The 19,927-nt window shown below is 39.3% G+C and overlaps 1 protein-coding gene across 1 annotated transcript in view; it reads left to right on the forward strand.

Moving 5' to 3' along the window:
- The window catches only part of ubn2a (ubinuclein 2a), a 29,156-nt gene that overhangs the window by 8,342 nt on the left and 887 nt on the right, over positions 1–19,927 (forward strand). Inside the window, exons 4-17 of the mRNA XM_062027056.1 lie at positions 118–228; positions 318–397; positions 3,013–3,577; positions 4,786–4,856; positions 5,023–5,209; positions 6,789–6,895; positions 6,991–7,101; positions 9,632–9,775; positions 11,610–11,660; positions 11,737–11,779; positions 13,639–15,039; positions 16,805–17,003; positions 18,907–18,975; positions 19,044–19,927. The exon at positions 19,044–19,927 is cut by the window's right edge and continues 887 nt beyond it. Of these exons, the coding sequence (XP_061883040.1) occupies positions 118–228; positions 318–397; positions 3,013–3,577; positions 4,786–4,856; positions 5,023–5,209; positions 6,789–6,895; positions 6,991–7,101; positions 9,632–9,775; positions 11,610–11,660; positions 11,737–11,779; positions 13,639–15,039; positions 16,805–17,003; positions 18,907–18,975; positions 19,044–19,087 (3,183 nt within the window). The 3' untranslated portion in view covers positions 19,088–19,927. The remainder of the gene's footprint in view (positions 1–117; positions 229–317; positions 398–3,012; positions 3,578–4,785; positions 4,857–5,022; positions 5,210–6,788; positions 6,896–6,990; positions 7,102–9,631; positions 9,776–11,609; positions 11,661–11,736; positions 11,780–13,638; positions 15,040–16,804; positions 17,004–18,906; positions 18,976–19,043) is intronic.

Genomic DNA, 19,927 nt, shown 5'->3' on the forward strand with positions numbered 1-19,927 from the left:
GGAATCGCATTGCCTGGTACATTGGGAATTTTTTATTTTTATATTTGGACCGTTGGGAGTGTCATTCTAATGTTGTTTTTTGGTTCATTGTGTTCCTTCATACTGTTTGTCTGGCAGTATGATGAGCTGGTGCCTGCGTCTTTGACTACAAAGCTCGGGGGCTTTTACATCAACACTGGCACGCTGCAGTTCAGAGCGGCCTCCGACTCCGAAGGAGAGGAGGACAAGGTGAGCTTTGTGCCCATTTGGACGTCTTAAGCACCCTGGGGTCCTTGCACGATTTACAAAGTCAAGTTGTGTGTGTGCTGTTATTTCAGAAAGCAAACAATGACATTGAACAGGTGAAGAGGAAAAGGAACGAAGAAGAAGATGAGAAAAGCAGAGAACCTAAACCAGGGTAAGTACTTGAAGGATAAATATTTAGAGGATGTTGGTGAGTGGAATTCTTCTTAACGTCTCATGTGATAACAATCCTTTGAAAATGAATCACACCCTTTTGAATATTCGAACCAAATGTCACCAAACGTCGGTCGGCTCTTTTAGCATGCTAGTAAAACGCCATCTCATGCATCTTCTTGAGGGCAGCAGGGATGCTGACTCGCTCTTTGCATGCAACCACCTCGGAATAAAAGCACTCCGTTAGCCAAGCTCACATAGGCTAGATAGTCAAACAAGAAAACTAGGGCTAAAAATAGCAGCAGCTCCTGCCATTGTGTCTTCAAAGCGGAGGATGCGGGATGTTTGTGACAGCTCATTCAGAACAGGTTAATCCATCCACACACACCATGATTTTCGGTGGGGAGAGGAGGCAACATGTCAATTGACTCGGGAAGAATTCTGTTGGTTGTGTGAAATACATTTTTGATTGTATTTAATTGTTTTGGAGCATTTGCAGAACTGAGTGCAGTACCTGATCGAAACCACAGGAGGTACTCTTTATTCAGTTAGACCTAGTTTGCTCTAAAGAACACTTATCAGAGTATTAGGAAATAATTAGCGAAACAATTTTGTCGTAGAAATTTGGACTGTCAAATATACATTTTTAAAGCAGTTTTTAGTAAATTACTTGCAAAATTTCAATTAACTTAAAAAAACACAGCAGTGAGTTGACACAAATGCAATTTTATGGTCAGAATGTCATACACAAACTTTTTTTTATGTTTTACTAAATAAATGTGATTTATTTGCTCAAAACCTGGTAATACTAACTAGTATTATCTAAAGTCCCATGAGGGTGTATGCACACAGGCGTATGCACTGACCAACACACGCTGCCTTTCAGGTAACTATTCGCAGTTAAAGTAAAGCAGCATGTCGGGTCAAAATAAAATGATCTGTGTTGATACATGATTAATGCAAACAATTTTTGTGGTTAATCACATTTTCCGGACACATGAGCGCTTCGGCATATAAGTCGCACCTTCTAAATTTTAAGAAAAATATATTTTCTATATATTAACTGCACCGTATATAAGTGTATATAAGCCGCAGATATATTTTATAAATGTTTATTTAAAAACCTTAATTGTTTCCAAACAATGCCTGTAACACGGCAGTAAAATGGTTGTTTAAACAAAACAGAAGTCATCTGCATGGACCAACTAGCTGCGTAAGCTTTCTCTCCAATCAGCTAAACAGACTCAATAACTCCATGGTGACGTTTTAGTGAATGTAGTGAGTAATTTGTGAAACTGAAACAATACGACAAGAATGTCATTGTAAGTTATTGATACTAACGCAGACACTTGTAAACATGTTAGTATATTAACTAATGCTAACAATGGTCGCTTGATTACATTACGATAGCACGTACAAATATGCATGACAACAATCCTATAAACATCACACATAGGACGGTTTAGTAAGTATGAATAGTTTTAGTGATATTGGAAAACTTACAAACATTGCTTGGAGTGGTAACTGAAGAATCCATACAAGCAAAAACGCTATGATTGACTCGAAGACGGAACGGCATTTGTATTTCCGGTTCAAAGCCGTAAACAGAAGGAAATACTGTAGATGTTCCCCCTGCAGCACCTGCAGTGAGCGAACTCGTACAAAGATGGCGCCATAACACAAACAATTACACACAAGATCAGTGTATTTGCTTGTGTTTTATGAAAATGTTTTGCATTATGGCTGTTAACGAAGAGATATCCATAAATTAGCTGCATCGCTTTACAGGTTTCAAAGCGCAGGAAAAAAGTAGCGGTTTACTGTCCCATATTTACGGTATATATTTCATAATGTCTCATGTCTTATATATTTGTCAGTTACCTTTGATACGCACAACTATTGTTCAAAATAGGTTATAAAAATTCTGAAAGGAAAAAAAATATTTACCCTAAAAATCACCTAGTGCTTGTTGGTCAAATCTCCCCACATGACGGGGCGGCATGGCGTAGTGGGTAGAGCGCCCGTGTCAGAAACCTGAGGGTTGCAGGTTCGCTCCCCGCCTCTTACCATGCCGTTGTGTCCTTGGGCAGGACACTTCACCCTTGCCCCCGGTGCCGCTCACACCGGTGATTGAATGTTGTATGAATGATAGGTGGTGGTCGGAGGGGCCGTAGGCGCAAATTGGCAGCCACGCTTCCGTCAGACTACCCCAGGGCAGCTGTGGCTACGAAAGTAGCTTACCACCACCAGGTGTGAATGAATGATGGGTTTTTAACATGTAAAGCGACTTTGGGTACTTAGAAAAGCGCTATATAAATCCCAGGTATTATTATTATTATTATTTTGGTGTCTTGTATCCAGTGTTTATTTAAAGTGTCTGTTAAAGCTTTAGTGGAGGTTTGTTGGTGTCCTTGTGGTGTTTTTTGTTTTTTTTAGAATGAGTCGTTCACACACGTACTGTAAAAAAAAAATTACAATACTGACAAAATGTTGGATGCAAGAAAGGCAGCTTTCTTGTCAGATGCTACTGACAAGTGAACAATAACAAACCATGTCAGGCAGAGTGAGCCTTAGTGGTGCTTGAATTTTTCCCATTTTTTCCGAATGTCCCGACAGAGTGGCAGCTCTCAACATCCATCGACCCGAGAAGAAGAAGAGGAAGAAGCTGATGAAGGATTCGCTGTATTTGGCGGCCATGCTCCGCCGCTTCAACATGGAAAAGGAGCAGAGTAGGAAAAACAACCCCAGCATGACTCCTGTCGGCCTGGCCGTAGGCGTGGCCAACAAGCCGCGTGCTGCTGACGCAGCGAAGCACCTGCTGGCCTCTGACTCCACCCACTTGCAGGGCAATACCCCCTCTGCCACAAACAACGACCTCTCGCTGGCAGACCTGACTTCCGACCCTGCCGTGATGTCACTGCTGGGCTCAGCGAACGAGAAGGAACTTCAGGACCTCCTAGGCGACCTAGACTTTGGCTTGTTGGAAACGGACCAACAGCACGCCGTGACGTCGGCCAGGGAGAACGGCATTCTGGGTGTCGGCGCTCCAGGCCAAAAAGTAGGAGCGGGTGGGGGCAGCCAAGGGCGAAGCCTGGGGTCTTCCAGTGGACTATATTCCCCTCCGCCGCTGCCTAGCGGGTTGCCACCTCCTCTCATAAAACGCATCGAGGACCTGCGAGCGGTGAGTCACATGCAACATTAGGGCTGCTGAAGCTGACCAGGAAGGGTTAGTCACACAAAGTAATGAACCATGCTGATGTTTACTGCCTTTTTCTAAAAGCTGTTTGGTGCTCCGTGCGTTAGTGGAAGTACAGTTAAGCATTGCTAAAGCATATTAGCAGAAATGTTGTTTATCTTCGTCACCTGCAATGTGTACCCTTTTATGCATCAGCTTTAATATTATTACCCTTGTAGTTTCAAGTATTGATGAAATATTGCATATACTACAGAAAATCGTACTTTTACTTTCTTAGTCCGTTTCTTTTGCAGCCTTTAGTTGGACCTAAACATGTTCTCAAGTAGTTTGGTCCAAATATCGAAATATGTAGGCTTTTCATAATTCCCACCCACCTAATTTTTTTACATATTAAATATTGTACACATACTGGCCGCACAAGTCTATAAGCCGCGGGTGAACACATTGAAACATGAATTATTTACACAGGCGATGGTGTTCATTCACAAATCAAACAAAAGATAGCGCCTGTAACACGGCATCAAGTCAATCAAAATGTATTTATATAGCCGTTAATCACAAGGGCCTCAAAGAGCTTCACAAACTCATAATGACATCGCCTGATCTAAACCCACATCCGGGCAAGTAAAAACTCAAAAGTCCCCAAATGGGGATAAAGCAGAAACCTTGTGAAGGGACTGCAGCTGAAGGGACCCCCTATCCAGGGTGATCAGTTTCAATGGATGTTGAGTTGGTACAATTTTTCAATTGTGTTAAATTAATAGATAATGTGGGAGTCCAGTCCATCGGGAAGCCAACAGATAGTCATAGAGGGATCTTTCCAAGCTCAGCCAAGTTATCTCCATCTGGCAGGCATAAAATAGCCTACCTGAGAAGTCATTTGGTCTTCATCTTTCTCCTCCGTTTGACCTTTCGGGGCCCATTAATGGTGGTGGATTTTCGTTCAGTTTCCTTTGTCGATGGCCTGTGTCTGTCAATCGTCCTCAGATTTGGGGCTGCGTTGTGTTAGGGTTGGGCGATATGGCCAAAAACTATATTACAAAATGTTTTTTATATTGATCGATATCAAAGATAAGCCGTCATTTCTGCAAAAATCTCCATATAGTTACATTCAAGAGGGCGAGGCACATCATTTTGGATTTCTGCATGCTCTTAGATGCTGTTCGCTGACTCGGCTGTTTTTCCCCCTGCAGGCTTCACGGCAGTTTGATCAGGAGGGCAGGAAGAAGTTTTTCACCTTGGACATGAATAACATTCTGCTGGAGTGAGTATGACAAGCTCAGCTCCTCTGCTGAGCTGCATCGCTTTTGTTTGGTGTCACCCTCCCTGCCGTCTCTCTGCCCCTCATTACCGGAACAGTCCCTTCATCCACCTCTCTTTAAGCTGTCATGTGTGCCTCAAGGCTGACTTTGTCGTCTGTCCTCCATCAGCATTGAGCTGCAGGTCCTGGAGCAGCCTCCCGATGTGCGATCGGGCATCTACTCGCACATAGAGGCCTTTGTGCCGTGCAACAAGGAGACGCTCCTCAAGCGGCTCAGGAAGCTCCGCCTCAACATCCAGGTGAGGGCGGCTCAGTGTGACAACGGACTGCAGCCCCCTCCGCCTCTCAACACCAAGGTGCACACGACACGCACAATGCTTTATTCCCACCTTCTTGCCTTGCAGGTGTTTTAGTTGGCTTTTGTGTGTCACATATCTATAATGATCTGATAAAGAAAGTCAAAACATCAATCTTAAATATGTATCAACTTTTTTGTAATAGTAAAAACATTAAACATTTCATGAACATGTATTGAAATGTAATAATTGAAAAAGATCAGTGTGGGGGCTTTGCACAAACAATGTCAGCGTAACTTTTAAAAAATGTTTACACTGCATTTATTTCAATTTTGTGCCCTCGGACACATTTCAATTAAATTATAGAGGTTAGTAAGTCACATTATTGTTTATTTGATAAATTTTTACTGTATTCTTACATAAACAGTTGGTATTTTGGTGTGTTCACATTGTAGATATACTGTGTATGTATATACAGGTATTAGGGGTATCCCGGTCCTATGCCAGCAAAAAAAAACAAGGTATCGAATGATATTGGCCTGCATTTAAAAGCTCCGATACAAACAGTCCTGCAGTTGTTTTACCTGTGCAAGATTGGACATCTAATTAACACCTAAATGTCCTCCAATAAGTACAAAATGTCAATCTTTTCTTGTATTTTAATCAAGTCATTTACAAAAGGTAAAAATGGTAGACCGTGAGCTACCAGGAGCTAGCAGCTACACAACAGCTAAGCACAAATGCTAGGCATTTGTATTAAGTGTGTATTGTAGTCTGAAACATGACATTTATCAATATAAGCATGTATAGAATAATTATTGTTCCAGATTACTTACACACACAAGGTCTTGTTTTAGCAAGTATCCAGTAACAAACGTGTTCGCATCATTGAACTTACTGCGTCATAGGATTAATTTAATAAATTATTGTGACCACTCGCTGTCGGCAAAAACAAATTTCCACTCCACTTCCAAATTTAAGGTCAGTTTTAGTCCGTCATAAGTGTAATGTTTTTTCCTACCTGCCGTTGTTCCATTTCTCTTAATCAAGGCTTTTCTAACATTCCACACTACAAAATACTAAAAGTATGTATGATTCTTGCTAATATCAAATGGAAATAACATCTGTATCAGCTAATACCCAAGGCTTCAAAATCATATAAGGTAAAAGTAAAACAAAATATATTGTACAACTATTCTGTCTTTTCACAAGCTGGTGTATTTTTTTTTCTTTAGCAGCTAAGATTTGATGTGGTTTTTCATTGATGTCTACATATATTTTAGTGCTTTATTAAGTATATTTTTCTTTAAGTTTTGACTATGGGTCCTTACTAGTCCCACTCTGTACTTTTGCATTGATTTCAGACAAGTTCTGCGGCTGTCATGTTTTGACAACTTTGATGGTCACTGTATTTCAAGATTGTATTTGGTTTCCTAATATTATTTCTGCCTTGTCAAAAATATTTCAATCCTATCTGTCCTCAGCGTGAATGTCTGTATTCAATAATGGCCGCCACCTGTCAAGCCTTGAAGCCAAAACAAACATATTGCTATCCCCGTCCACACTTTCTAACTATAACCCTTTGCCTTCCTCCCCTTCTCTCTCGCTCTGCGGCCATCTTGTCCTTCTCCTCCCACAGGACGACAGGCTGAGGACGCCGCTGTTGGAGCTGAAGCTGGCTGTATGCAGCGTGATGCCGGAGCAGATCGCCAAATACAACATGGACTGTATGGCCAAGGTTGCAAAGTAAGTGGAGAGTGCTTTTTTCACTACTACCAGCTGTTTTTATCTGTTATTTATGTTGTTGTGCATCAATCACACATCACTATGTGCATGTGCAGGCAACAGTCGGAAGAGGGGGAGAAGAACGGTTCAGAGGAGGAGGATGAGGAGAAACCTGGGAAAAGAGTGATGGGTCCGCGGAAGAAGTTTGTGTGGGATGACAAACTCAGGTATAGACTTTGCTATTTGAAATGGATGTCTTTAACTACTAGTATTATTTGACATATATATCTGTATGAATACTGGTAATATTTGACTATTTGACATATATGTAAATGGTAAATGGGTTATACTTGTATAGCGCTTTTCTACCTTCAAAGTACTCAAAGCGCTTTGACACTATTTCCACATTCACACACTGATGGCGGGAGCTGCCATGCAAGGCGCTAACTACGACCCATCAGGAGCTAAGGTGAAGTGTCTTCCTCAAGAACACAACGGACGTGACGAGGTTGGTAGAAGGTGGGGATCAAACCAGGAAACCTCAGGTTGCTGACACGGCCACTCTCCCAACCGCGTCACACCCACCCATATATCTCTATAACTTCTAGTAATACTTGACTATTTGACACAGATGTCTAAAACTACTGGTAATATCTGGCTATTTGAAATAAATATTTACTAGTGTTGTAACAATACCAATATTTTGGTACCTGTACTAAAATTATTTCGATACTTTTCGGTATTTTTGTAAATAAAGGGGACCACAAAAAAATTGCATTATTGGCTTTATTTTAACAAAAAATGTTAGGGTACATTAAACATATGTTTCTTATTGCAGTTAAGTCCTTAAATAAACCATACTAGACAACTTGTCTTTTCGTAGTAAGTAAACAAACACAGGCTCCTAATTTAGTTGCTGATGTATGCAGTAACATATTGTATCATTTATCATTCTATTATTTTGTCAACATTATTAAGGACAAGTGGTAGAAAATTAATTATTAATCTACTTGTTCATTTACTGTGTGGGGGCGGTATAGCGTGGTTGGTAGAGTGGCCGTGCCAGCTTGAGGGTTCCAGGTTCGATCCCCGCTTCCGCCATCCTAGTTACTGCCGTTGTGTCCTTGGGCAAGACACTTTACCCACCTGCTCCCAGTGCCACCCACACTGGTTTAAATGTAACTTAGATATTGGGTTTCACTATGTAAAAGCGCTTTGAGTCACTAGAGAAAAGCGCTATGTAACTATAATTCACTTCACTTCACTACTGTTAATATCTGCTTACTTTCTCTTTTAACATGTTCTGTCTACACTTCTGTTAAAATGTAATAATCACTTATTCTTCTGTTGTTTGATACTTCGCATTAGTTTTGGATGATACCACAAATTTGGGTATCAATCCGATACCAAGTAGTTACAGGATCATACATTGGTCATATTCAAAGTACTCATGTGTCCAGGGACATTCTTCCTGAGTATATAAACATAATATACATTTTTAAAAAACGAAAGAAGATGTTGTGATGCTAAAAACTATCGACGTAATCATAGTAGTATCAACTAGATATGTGCCTGTACTTTATATCATTACAGTGGATGTTAGGTGTAGATCCACCAATGGCGTTTGTTTACACTTTTTAATGCCGGTGAGCTACGGTGTGTCGAGAAGTATGTTAAGCTATTCCTCGTCCTGCAGGGATGATACTTGTAAGAAACTCATTTTTTTTGTCGCCATGGAGGCGAGGATTAGTACCTAATGTCTACAAATACTTGTAATATCTGACTATTTGACATGAATGTCACTACTTGTAATATTTGACATGGATGTCTCTAACTACAAGTAATATTTGACATGGATGTCTCTAACTACTAGTAATATTTACCTATTTGACATGGATGTCTATAACTAACAGTAATATTTGACTATTTGACATAGATGTCTCTAACTACTTATAATATTTGACTATTTGATATGGATGTTTCTTTAACTGCTAGTAATATTTGACATGGATGTCTCTAACTACCAGTAATATTTGACATGCATGTGTGTATAACTACCAGTAATATTTGACATGCATGTGTGTATAACTACCAGTAATATTTGACATGGATGTCTCTAACTACCAGTAATATTTGACATGCATGTGTGTATAACTACCAGTAATATTTGACATGGATGTCTCTAACTACCAGTAATACTTACCTATTTGACATGGATGTCTATAACTAACAGTAATATTTGACTATTTGACATGGATGTCTCTAACTACTAGTAATATTTGACTATTTGATATGGATGTTTCTTTAACTGCTAGTAATATTTGACATGGATGTCTCTAACTACCAGTAATATTTGACATGCATGTGTGTAAAACTACCAGTAATATTTGACATGGATGTCTCTAACTACCAGTAATATTTGACATGCATGTGTGTATAACTACCAGTAATATTTGACATGGATGTCTCTAACTACCAGTAATACTTACCTATTTGACATGGATGTCTATAACTAACAGTAATATTTGACTATTTGACATGGATGTCTCTAACTACTAGTAATATTTGACATGCATATGTGTATAACTGCAAGTAATATTTGACATGGATGTGTGTATAACTACTAGTAATATTTGACATGGATGTGTGTATGACTACTAGTAATATTTGACATGTATGTGTGTAAAACGACTACTAATATTTGACATGGATGTGTGTATAACTAATAGTAATATTTGCTATGCTATTTGTATGTAGAAGCCTGCTGTGTACGTTGGTGCGAGTGAAACTGAGCTGCCTGGACGTAGAGAACCAATGTTCCCTGTCTGCGGAGGACTACCTCAAGGCCTTTCTGGAGAATGAAGTCAAACCACTGTGGCCCAAAGGCTGGATGCAGGCCAGGTGTGTGCTTTCTCTTTTACCTTTTTTCATTAGAATATGTCCACATTTTTATTAGGGATGCTTGATAAATATTGCACATATAATTATTGGGCTTATATGAGGAATTGTGAGGTCATACAGATAACATTACAAAATATCGACAATTAAAAAGTGTTCCAATGAGGCAAGAGTACTGTGCTGTAGGTGGGTTAGGGTGAGCAAATCAAGCGCTCCTTGTCTCAAACCTCAAACTTCCCTTGAGCTCAATGTAAACACAGATGGCGTTGATCGTGTCGTGTGGGACCTCTTTGCTGTTTCGTTGGAAGACATTTTGCATGCTACCTAGTGGGGTATCACTATATAAACAAACTAAAGTGATTAGATCAATATTTATCATTGTATTGCTCCTATTATTACATAATAATATTTGGGTGGTTTTTGTTATTGTTTATAAAGTCAGGTACAAAGGCTTTGAGAGCAAACCCCAAAAATTATTTAAATGGGAGCCAATAGCAGTTTTTGCTTCTGTTTAGTTATTGTGCAGAAGACACTTTATTTTGTTCCAAAATACATCATCAGATGGTTCTCAGACTATTATTTACCAAGCACCACCCCAGAAAAAACTGGTCTCTCCCAGTACCACCATAATGACCAACATTAAAATATAGTTGCATATATAGTTGCATATAATAGGCCTAAGTATTAATTGAAAATAAGACAGAGGTTTTTTTCAAAGTATATTTAATATTTTGGGCCAAAGTAACATTTTACACAGTTTGAACAGTAACACTGTATTTGAATAGAGGAAAATAAAACATCATACTTAAATAATGAATCAAATACAATTAATTGCACACAAGTGTTAAATAATCATTGTACTAAAATAAATATCATAATGTTTTTTTCCCATTGTTACTGGCAGATTTGTCTGTTAATGTTTGTCTTTGTTTACATGTGTTCTGCATGTTAATTGGCTGTGAGGCTGGGAAAAGACAGACATAAGCGTAGAATGTGAGGAACATTCAGTTCCCATGAGTGTATTGAGTGACAGATATGACAAAGTAAGACAGTTCTGCTTGTGTCTTAATTGATTATTTTTGTGTCAACTACAGCCTTCAGGAGTCTGATTGTAACGACTTCCATTGAAGGCTGATAAACGTCATTGTAATATTTAATCAAGTGATACTTTGGCGAAATTATGGGTTAGGGTTAGGGTTTTCAATCCGGCCCGCCGGACGTTTACAAAAAATGTTTTCAGACCTTTAACATCGAAACTATCTGCCATTACTGCAGACCTGAAGCAGTTTGCAAAAGAAGAGCGGTCCAAAACTCCAGTAGCAAGGTGTAAGAAACTCATTGATGGTTACAGGAAGCGATTGATTTCAGTTTTGTTTTTTTAAAGGGTGTACTACCAAATATTAAGTTGAGGGTGCCAATAATATTGTTCAGTCCATTTTTGGAGTTCTGTGTAAAATAATATCAGATTTTTTTGGGGGTTGTTCCGGGTGAAGTGGTACATTATCTGACAGAAATGCAGGGGTGCCAATATTTTTGGCCATGACTGTTTGTACACTTATATGTATAATTATATATATTCATATGTATATATATATATATATATATATATATATATATATATATATATATATATATATATATATATATATATATATATATATATAAATATATATATATATATATATATATATAAATGGTTGTTGATGATGATGGTGACGTGAATTAACCAATAAATTAATAGATAGCTCATCAATTCTCCTTACTTGATTTTTAAGTCTGGTGTGTTTACTGCAACATGAACTTATTTTTTATTTATTTATATGTTTTGTCTGTTCAGAATCCTGTTCAAGGAGAGTCTAGCGGTTCACTGTCACCTCACTGGAAGCCTGTGAGTATTCCTGTCAAACACAGTGCACATAGTAATGATATCTAATGAATATTTATGTTATTATTCTTTCATGCAGAGCCAAGAGGAGAGTAGTGCCTGGGCCCAAGGCTAAAACTAAGGTCTGTGACAACTTTGCACACAATTTTGGTCAGCATACACAATCCAATTAAAATTAAAATCATGAATTATAGTGAATGCAAATTGACCACCATTATCTTTGTAAAGATAATTTTAATAGGCTTGTGGTATTGGCTCACATGACATTGATTTACAAACTTTTAGATTTACAAACTATTAGATCGAGCCAAGTATGACTGTGTGCGATAAATGTCTTTGTGAACGAACAGTTCATTTTGTGTGCTGCTGGCAGCCATTTTGTGCTTGCGCGTATAGGTTGTATTCACTTGACGTCAAGTCCGGCTCGTTGATTATGTGAGTCTCGAAGTGGTGGGCCAGCGAGCGTCTGTTGTCATAGCAGCCTGGGCGGCATTTTGCCTTTCTTTGAGGAAAAAATGCTCTATGCCTCCGTGGTTTTAGGATGTTGGAACCATTCAAATCGCGAAAAGGATAAGTTTCTCAAGAGGTAACCAAAAAAGACGAGAAAAGAGGCACACACACTCCAGTCGAAGAAGGCAGAGTCAAAAACCGCACAAGTTTACAATGATCATTTTGTAAAAGGTTTGTTTGCTATACTTTTAACAATTAGTATTTCCCATTGAAGTATTATCTTGATATTATTTGTATTTCTTAAAACACATTCTTGCTATGAGTGTTTTGTAAAGCACCAACTCGTCAAGTATAAGTCAAATGTGAGCAAAACCTAAAGGAGTTAAGATTTTTCAAGAGGTAGCAATCATAAATAAAGCTTTCAGCACACACTACGTTGGGATTGAGAGTTATATTTAAGCAGTGACTATAACAAAAACAAAGCAACAAACATGGCTGTAGCTGTGAAGTTAAATCATTAAATGCAACCTTACCCGAGCAAAAATGATGTACGAATCTTGAGACCAATTTCCTTGACTCAGCCACACATTAAGAAGTTGTAGAATTCCATGCTTTTCCAAGTTTTCATCTGTTTAGTCAAGTAGAATGGCGTCTGGAGCACCAGAGAGGTCGACTTGTTTGGGAACGTAGCCGATGGATAATCCTTGAGAGATTACTCGACAAATATTATTTTTAAAAGTATAGGGATAGATTCTGTTGCATAGTTTGCATTTTTTGCTCGTATCTGCTTTTAGTGGTAAGATTCAGGCTTCCTGCATACTCATATAGTTTACACTCTGTTTGCTGCATAGTAGTCATGTTGGTTTGTTGGCCCACCCCTTTGTTCACTTCCATTCAAAAGTTGCGTGTCCAAATACAACCGATTGAAGAGATTGAGGAAGCCGGCTTCCTACCACAGCACATTTTTAACTGTGTTGAGACCGGACTTTTCTGGAAAAAGGTGCCAAAGCTGACTTGCTGAATGTCACAGCTGGAGGAAAAGGCAGTACCTCTCGAGCACACACACACTTTTCTCTCTCTTCTCGTTAACTGCTCATTTGCCGATGACATTTAAAGTGGATTTTACTTTTTTAAATTTTTATTATTGTAGCAATATGGTTGTTTAAGGGAAGGATTTTTGTGATTTCTGATCGTTTTTGAGGGCACTTAAGGGCCTAATGTGTATGTGTGCGTACTGGCAGAGGACACAGGACAGTTGAGGTTGTTGTTTTGGCTTCTTAATAAGTAGGTAGTTGCTTCATCACCCATTGTTATGTTTGTTTGATGTACTGTATAGCATTTATATTGTAAATATGGACTTTTTTCAAGGCTAGAAGCCGTTATTTATATTTACATTGTTTCTTATGGAGAAAGTTTCTTCGCTTTACAAACATTTTTTATTTAAGATCTTGTTCAAGAACCAATTAAGTTTGTAAATCGAAGTTCCACTGTGTTTATGTCAAACATTTCAACATGTTTGTGTCTTTTTCAGGAGGGCGTGTGGGTCCGCAAACCGCCCCTCGCCATGACCCCCACTCCGTCTCTCCCCGCCTCATCCTCCTCGACATCGAGCTGCCTGCCCTCCCTCTTGTCGTCTCACTCTGAGCCCATCTGCCTGTCAGACTCTCTGGACGAGGACCTGAGCGCCCCCTCGCTGGACTCCATTTCGCACGCGCTCGCCCTCCTCAGCAACGCTGCCAAGGGCCTGGGCTCCTCCGACAGCCCGCTGTCGCCCCCACCGCTGCAGATCCCCACCTCCTCCCCTCCCCCTGTCACCTTGCAGTACCCGTCAGCCTCGCAGGTCACGTGCACTGCCCTCTCCAAGGGGGTGACCACCGCAGGGAAGGTGACCACTGCGTGGAAAGTGACCACGTCGGCCGCACTACCGACCTCTACCTCCTCCTCCGCCGCCTTGGTCCGCATGCAGACGTCCGGCCCAGCCGTGAGCTCTAAGCTCCCCGAACCCACCTTCACCTTGATTAAAGGACCGGGCACCCACAACCAGAGACACGTTACCATGGCAATAGCCAACAACAGGCCAAGTGCTATAATGAGCAGCAAAATGCACCCGCACCCTGCCCCCTCGCCCCCAAAGCAGCGGCCCCCACCCACTGCGTCCCCTTTGATGCCTCCCCATCAGAAGGGCTTTGCCAGTCCTGCAGGAATTATGTCAGCTTTGGGCGCAGTCAAGGGTGGCGCCAAATCTAGCGTCATCAGCAGCAACGGCAGCATCACGCCGTCGTCCTCCCCCTCCCACCAGTGTCGCCCCAATTCCACACACCACCATACCCTGCAGTCTTTCTGCCTCCCGTCCCCAGCCGTGTCCACGCCGTTTGCCACCTGCAAGACCACCCCCTCCCATCAAGGTAAAGCCCCGCCCCAAGCCAACTTCATCACACCCATGCAGGCCACACTCACCAAGTCATCCCACAGTAGTAACTCCTCCCCCATCATCAAACTGACCCCACGGCCGCCTGTGCCCACCCCGCCCCCCTCCTCCTCATCCTCCCCCTCGCCTTCTTCATCGCCTTCACACGCTCATCAGGGCGTCCCCACCCAGCAACACCAGTACTCCCCAAAAACACCCAAAACGTTTCGACCGCCCTTCAGCATGGCAAGTGGCAGTGGGCAAGCCGGGCAGGCGAAGCAGACGCAGGTCGCCTTCACGGGTGCTACCAAAGCGCCGCCCACCACCGGCGCCGGTGGCACCCACAACTCTAACAATAAGGGCACCTCGGCTGTCAGCGTCACAGAGAAAACGCAGTCGGCCTCGGCCAATCACAGCCAGAGGCAAAGGCTGGGTGTGGCTGGCCAAAACTCCAAGGCAGGAAACGGCTGGGTGGGGTCAGGAAGTTTGACCATGACACCTTCCACAACATCACACCTCTCACAGGTTAGTTAATCCTCACTCACTACTACTAATAGTACTACTACTACTGCTGCTATGAGGGTTTCCCCTAAATTGGTTGAAATCACACACATACAGTACAAATATACTGTACATGTGCATATATATATGCGTATATACACAGATATACATGCATATATACACATATATACATGCATATACTGTCTATATATATATATATATATATATATATATATATTTATATTAGGGCTGTCAAATGATTACATTTTTTAATCGCATCGATCATATTTAATTCGAAATTAATCGCGATAATCCCAGATAGATATAATTTTTCATCATTAATAAGTGTACCAAAGACAGATAATTTTCAAGTTTACACCCATGAACGGACAATTAATTTGCTTTAATGAAATGTGTTTTAACCATTATGCTTTTTTAAACAGACAATAAATATATATGTATATATAGATTTATGTATATATATATATATATATATATGTGTGTGTGTGTGTATATATATATATATATATATACATAAATGTTTATATATATACATGTTTATATATATATATGCATACATATATATGCACACGTATATATATATGTGTATATATATACATATGTACATATACATACATATATTCATACATACACACACACATACATATATACGTATATATATATATTTATATATATGTGTGTGTATATATATATATATACATATATATTTATATATATATATATATATATATGTGTGTGTGTATATATATATATATAAAATTCTTGCAGTGTGTTGGTGTCTTGCCAGATTGTGTATTTTGTAGAAATACAGAATTTGTATTCCTGCTTTAAGAGCACTTGGATTCAGAGGTGGAGATACACTTCCATGTTTAAATAACAGTTTCACACATTAATAACAACATGTGAATTGTTATGATCATTGTTTGATCGTCAAAGATGTTTGGTAATACCCATCCATCCATTTCCTACCACTTGTCCCTTTTGGGGTCGCGGGGGTCTGGAGCCTATCCCAGCTGTAATCTGTGATATTTCTACCTGAATAAAAGCTTATGATATTCTGTTGTCTACATGTTGTCTACATGTTGTACAAGTTAATGGTCTTCATATTGCTGCATGACAATGTTTTAACATTCTATTAATTAATAAAATGTATTCATTCTGCAATGGAGGACTCGGCCAGAACATGTTATAAAACAATTTATACAATATTTCAACCAGCCAGAAAAATCCCCCCCACCATGCATATATATTTGCATTTATATAGCATATTTACATGTATATACGCATATACATGTGTGTGTGTATATATTTATATATGCATATATACATGTACTGTATACATGCATATACATGTGTGTATATATGTACATATATATACACAATGTGTGTGTATATATATATATATATGTGTGTACATACTGTATATATGTGTATATATATATGTGTGTACATACTGTATATATGTGTATACATGTATATTTATAGGCATGTATATATATATATATATATGCATATATGTATAGATAAATATTTGCATATATATATATATATATATATATATATATATGTGTGTGTGTGTATATATACTGTATATATTAGCAGCTTTATACTGTTATTGTTTAAATATTTTAGTGTTTCATAGTAACAAGGTACATATAGACCAGTTTAATGCAAAATGTTCTACAGTATATAAAAGTAGGGGGTCCTCGGCTTGGAAAGGGTTGGAGATCTGATCTATAAATATATGATGGTGTTTTTCATTCTACAGGTATCGGGCACGGGCGGCTCCATCCTAGGCAGCCCCTCCGCGCTGCCCCTGGGCTTCGGCATGCTGGGGGGCCTGGTGCCTGTCTCGCTGCCCTTCCAGTTCCCCCCGCTGCTCAATTTTAGTCCTCCCGGAGCCCCTGGCATGGGCTCGGCCCCAAGCTCCAACTCAGGATACTCCCTCGCACAGAGCGACCTGTTGGGTGAGTGCCAATCACTTTTTTAGTGTGAGAAATAAAACCAATCTTTCCTTTCTAACCACTAATAATAATAATAATGGATTAGATTTTATATCGCGCTTATGGTAACGTATGCTTTGGTGTGGGCCTGTGCAGCACCTTGTTAGTCATCCACAACCTTTGTCTCTGTGGGTGGAGGCCAACTTCATTGGTTCTTCAACAGGTCTTGTGAATATAAAAGCTTGTATATTAAAGCACATTTCTCCATAAGAAAAAATGTAAACATGAATAATTAGTTTTAGTTATTGTTGCGTGGCGAATCGTTGGTGCAAAGTTTGGCATCACACCCACATCTTTGCAATTTACCATCGCTTATATGTGAAGTATCTGTCATTCATAATTCATTCATTTGGTCAAAGTCCATAGGAACAGTTTGTTATAGGGATGTCCGATAATTACTTTTTGCCGATATCCGATATTCCGATACTGTCCAACTCTTTAATTACCGATACCGATATCAACCGATACCGATATATACAGTCGTGGAATTAACACATTATTATGCCTAATTTGGACAACCAGGTATGGTGAAGATAAGGTCCTTTTTTAAAAAATTAATAAAATAAGATAAAAAAATTAAAAACATTTTCTTGAATAAAAAAGAAAGTAAAACAATATAAAAACAGTTACGTAGAAACTAGAAATTAATGAGATTGAGTAAAATTAACTGTTAAAGGTTAGTACTATTAGTGGACCAGCAGGACGCACAATCATGTGTGCTTACGGACTGTATCCCTTGCAGACTGTATTGATATATATTGATATATAATGTAGGAACCAGAATATTAATAACAGAAAGAAACAACCCTTTTGTGTGAATGAGTATAAATGGGGGAGGGAGGTTTTTTTGGGTTGGTACACTAATTGTAAGTGTATCTTGTGTTTTTTATGTTGATTTAATTACAAATTTAAAATTAAAATAAAATTTTTTTAAAAATGATACCAATAATTAAAAAAAACGATAACGATAATTTCCGATATTACATTTTAAAGCATTTATCGGACATCTCTAGTTTGTTAAAGTGTGACCCCTTTTTTTCCTTGAAAAAATGTTAAAGACAAAAAGCAAGGTGGCCGACTTTGTTTGTTTTAATTTAAGGTATGGGTTTCTGAAACTTAAATGTGCGTCCCGTCAGGATAGACGTCTTCTGGAATTTTCGTGTAAACGTAAATATATGTATATATAATGTATGCGTGAAACTGGTAGGATGGGCTATTTTTTTTTAAAAAAGGTGCGAGGGAGCACATTTTAAAATGACATTTTCAGGACCAGAATACAAAATTTTTCGCCATATCTGACGCACCTGCAAAATATGGGGACTTTTTGTGCATGTTAGGGGCCTAAAAAATGCGTCTAAATGTACAGAAGAAAAAAAACACCGTCGCTCGGGCCCTAAAACACTTCAAAGTAGCACAGCAGCGAACAGCCGCACTGCAGGTCAATGAGTCCTCCAACAATGGATGTGCTGCCAGGCCCACAATGGGTGGATAAAACATTTGTACAGCAACACAAGGTTTGTACACCAAAGCATATTTTTCAATTGAAAAGTTGGTAAACAATCAATGGTTTGTAAATAGAGGTTCCACTGAACTACTGTCAAACTATTCATTTTTAAAAGGAATATTTTAAAAACATGCTTGCATAATTTAAATAATGAAAAAAAGACCAATAATTTGGAGCAAATGCAATTTGTCAGAATGTCATATAGTAACATTTTAAAAATGTTTTACTTAAATGTCATTTATTTGCTCCAAACATGCAAACATTTTATCTATAAAGTTTATTTTGAAAGGCAACTTAGCAGCCGTCTGTCTCCTCACTAATCTTTGCACTAACAAGCCGCTGATGGGCAATTGTCCTCCTCAGAGCTGTACAAGAGTCTCCAGTCCGGGTCGCAGGCCGTTCTACCTCCTCACTTGCAGCTCGCGTTCTCAGGTAAGCGCCCGCGATGATGCAACAGCGTTACGGCAGGTGTTCAAGTGTGCTTGTCCTCTCCTGTCAAGACACCAACCAAAGCCAGAGCGGAGACAAGAGGAAGCCGCACTGACCCGCTGACCACCTCCTTGGACTTCTTATACATTTGATTGACTGACAAGGGGCGTGAGTAAGCGGGGTTTGACCGCCTCCCCCCTTTGTTTTTGTTTTTTTAAACGGACCTGCAGCGACACACACGTGTTGTATATTTTTTAATGAATACAGAACAAGGCGTGGCGAGTGAAGAGAAAGAAGTCTTTTCATTTTTCTTTTGCTTTCTTTGTCGACATGTTTACATAAAACCGACCTTGATCACTGTGGAATGAGTGAGAGAGTGCGTATATATGATAGTGATAATAATAATAATTTCTATTTAAGCCAGAGCCCAGTTCTCTGTGTACGACAAGAGAAATAAGTTATTTTTCTGTCATGTGCTTTTTAGACTTTTTATGGTCACCTATTCTTTCCTGCTCCCACTAATGACTGTTAAGTAGTAGCTTAAAGGAATATTGATAAGTTATTTGTCATTTACACAGGGACAAAAAGATGTGTGTGTTCGTGCTTGCGTGTGTGTGCGTGTAGAGAAAAAGCAAAACAATATACTGTTAAAAAAACTTTCCACATTCTCCCCACAAGGAGGAGTAAATGTTGCACAAGCTTTTATTATTTGAATTTTTTGGTGCTCTTTCATCACACTGGACCTTTTTATTGAGGCGGGGCAGGCAGGGGGAGATGGAAAAAGAAAGAAAAAAAAAACATTTGTGAGAAAAGTTTGTAGCCTACTTGAATTGTTTTTGTACCAACATGACGTAACATGACGCCTTAGTTTGTGTGGGAGCGGAAAAAAAAGCGGGGAAAAAAAGATCTATGCAGGAAGAAAAAGGGTAAGTTGTCGCTTTTTAAAAAAATATTC

Source organism: Entelurus aequoreus, linkage group LG18 (assembly GCF_033978785.1).
Source record: "Entelurus aequoreus isolate RoL-2023_Sb linkage group LG18, RoL_Eaeq_v1.1, whole genome shotgun sequence".
NCBI lineage: Eukaryota > Metazoa > Chordata > Actinopteri > Syngnathiformes > Syngnathidae > Entelurus > Entelurus aequoreus.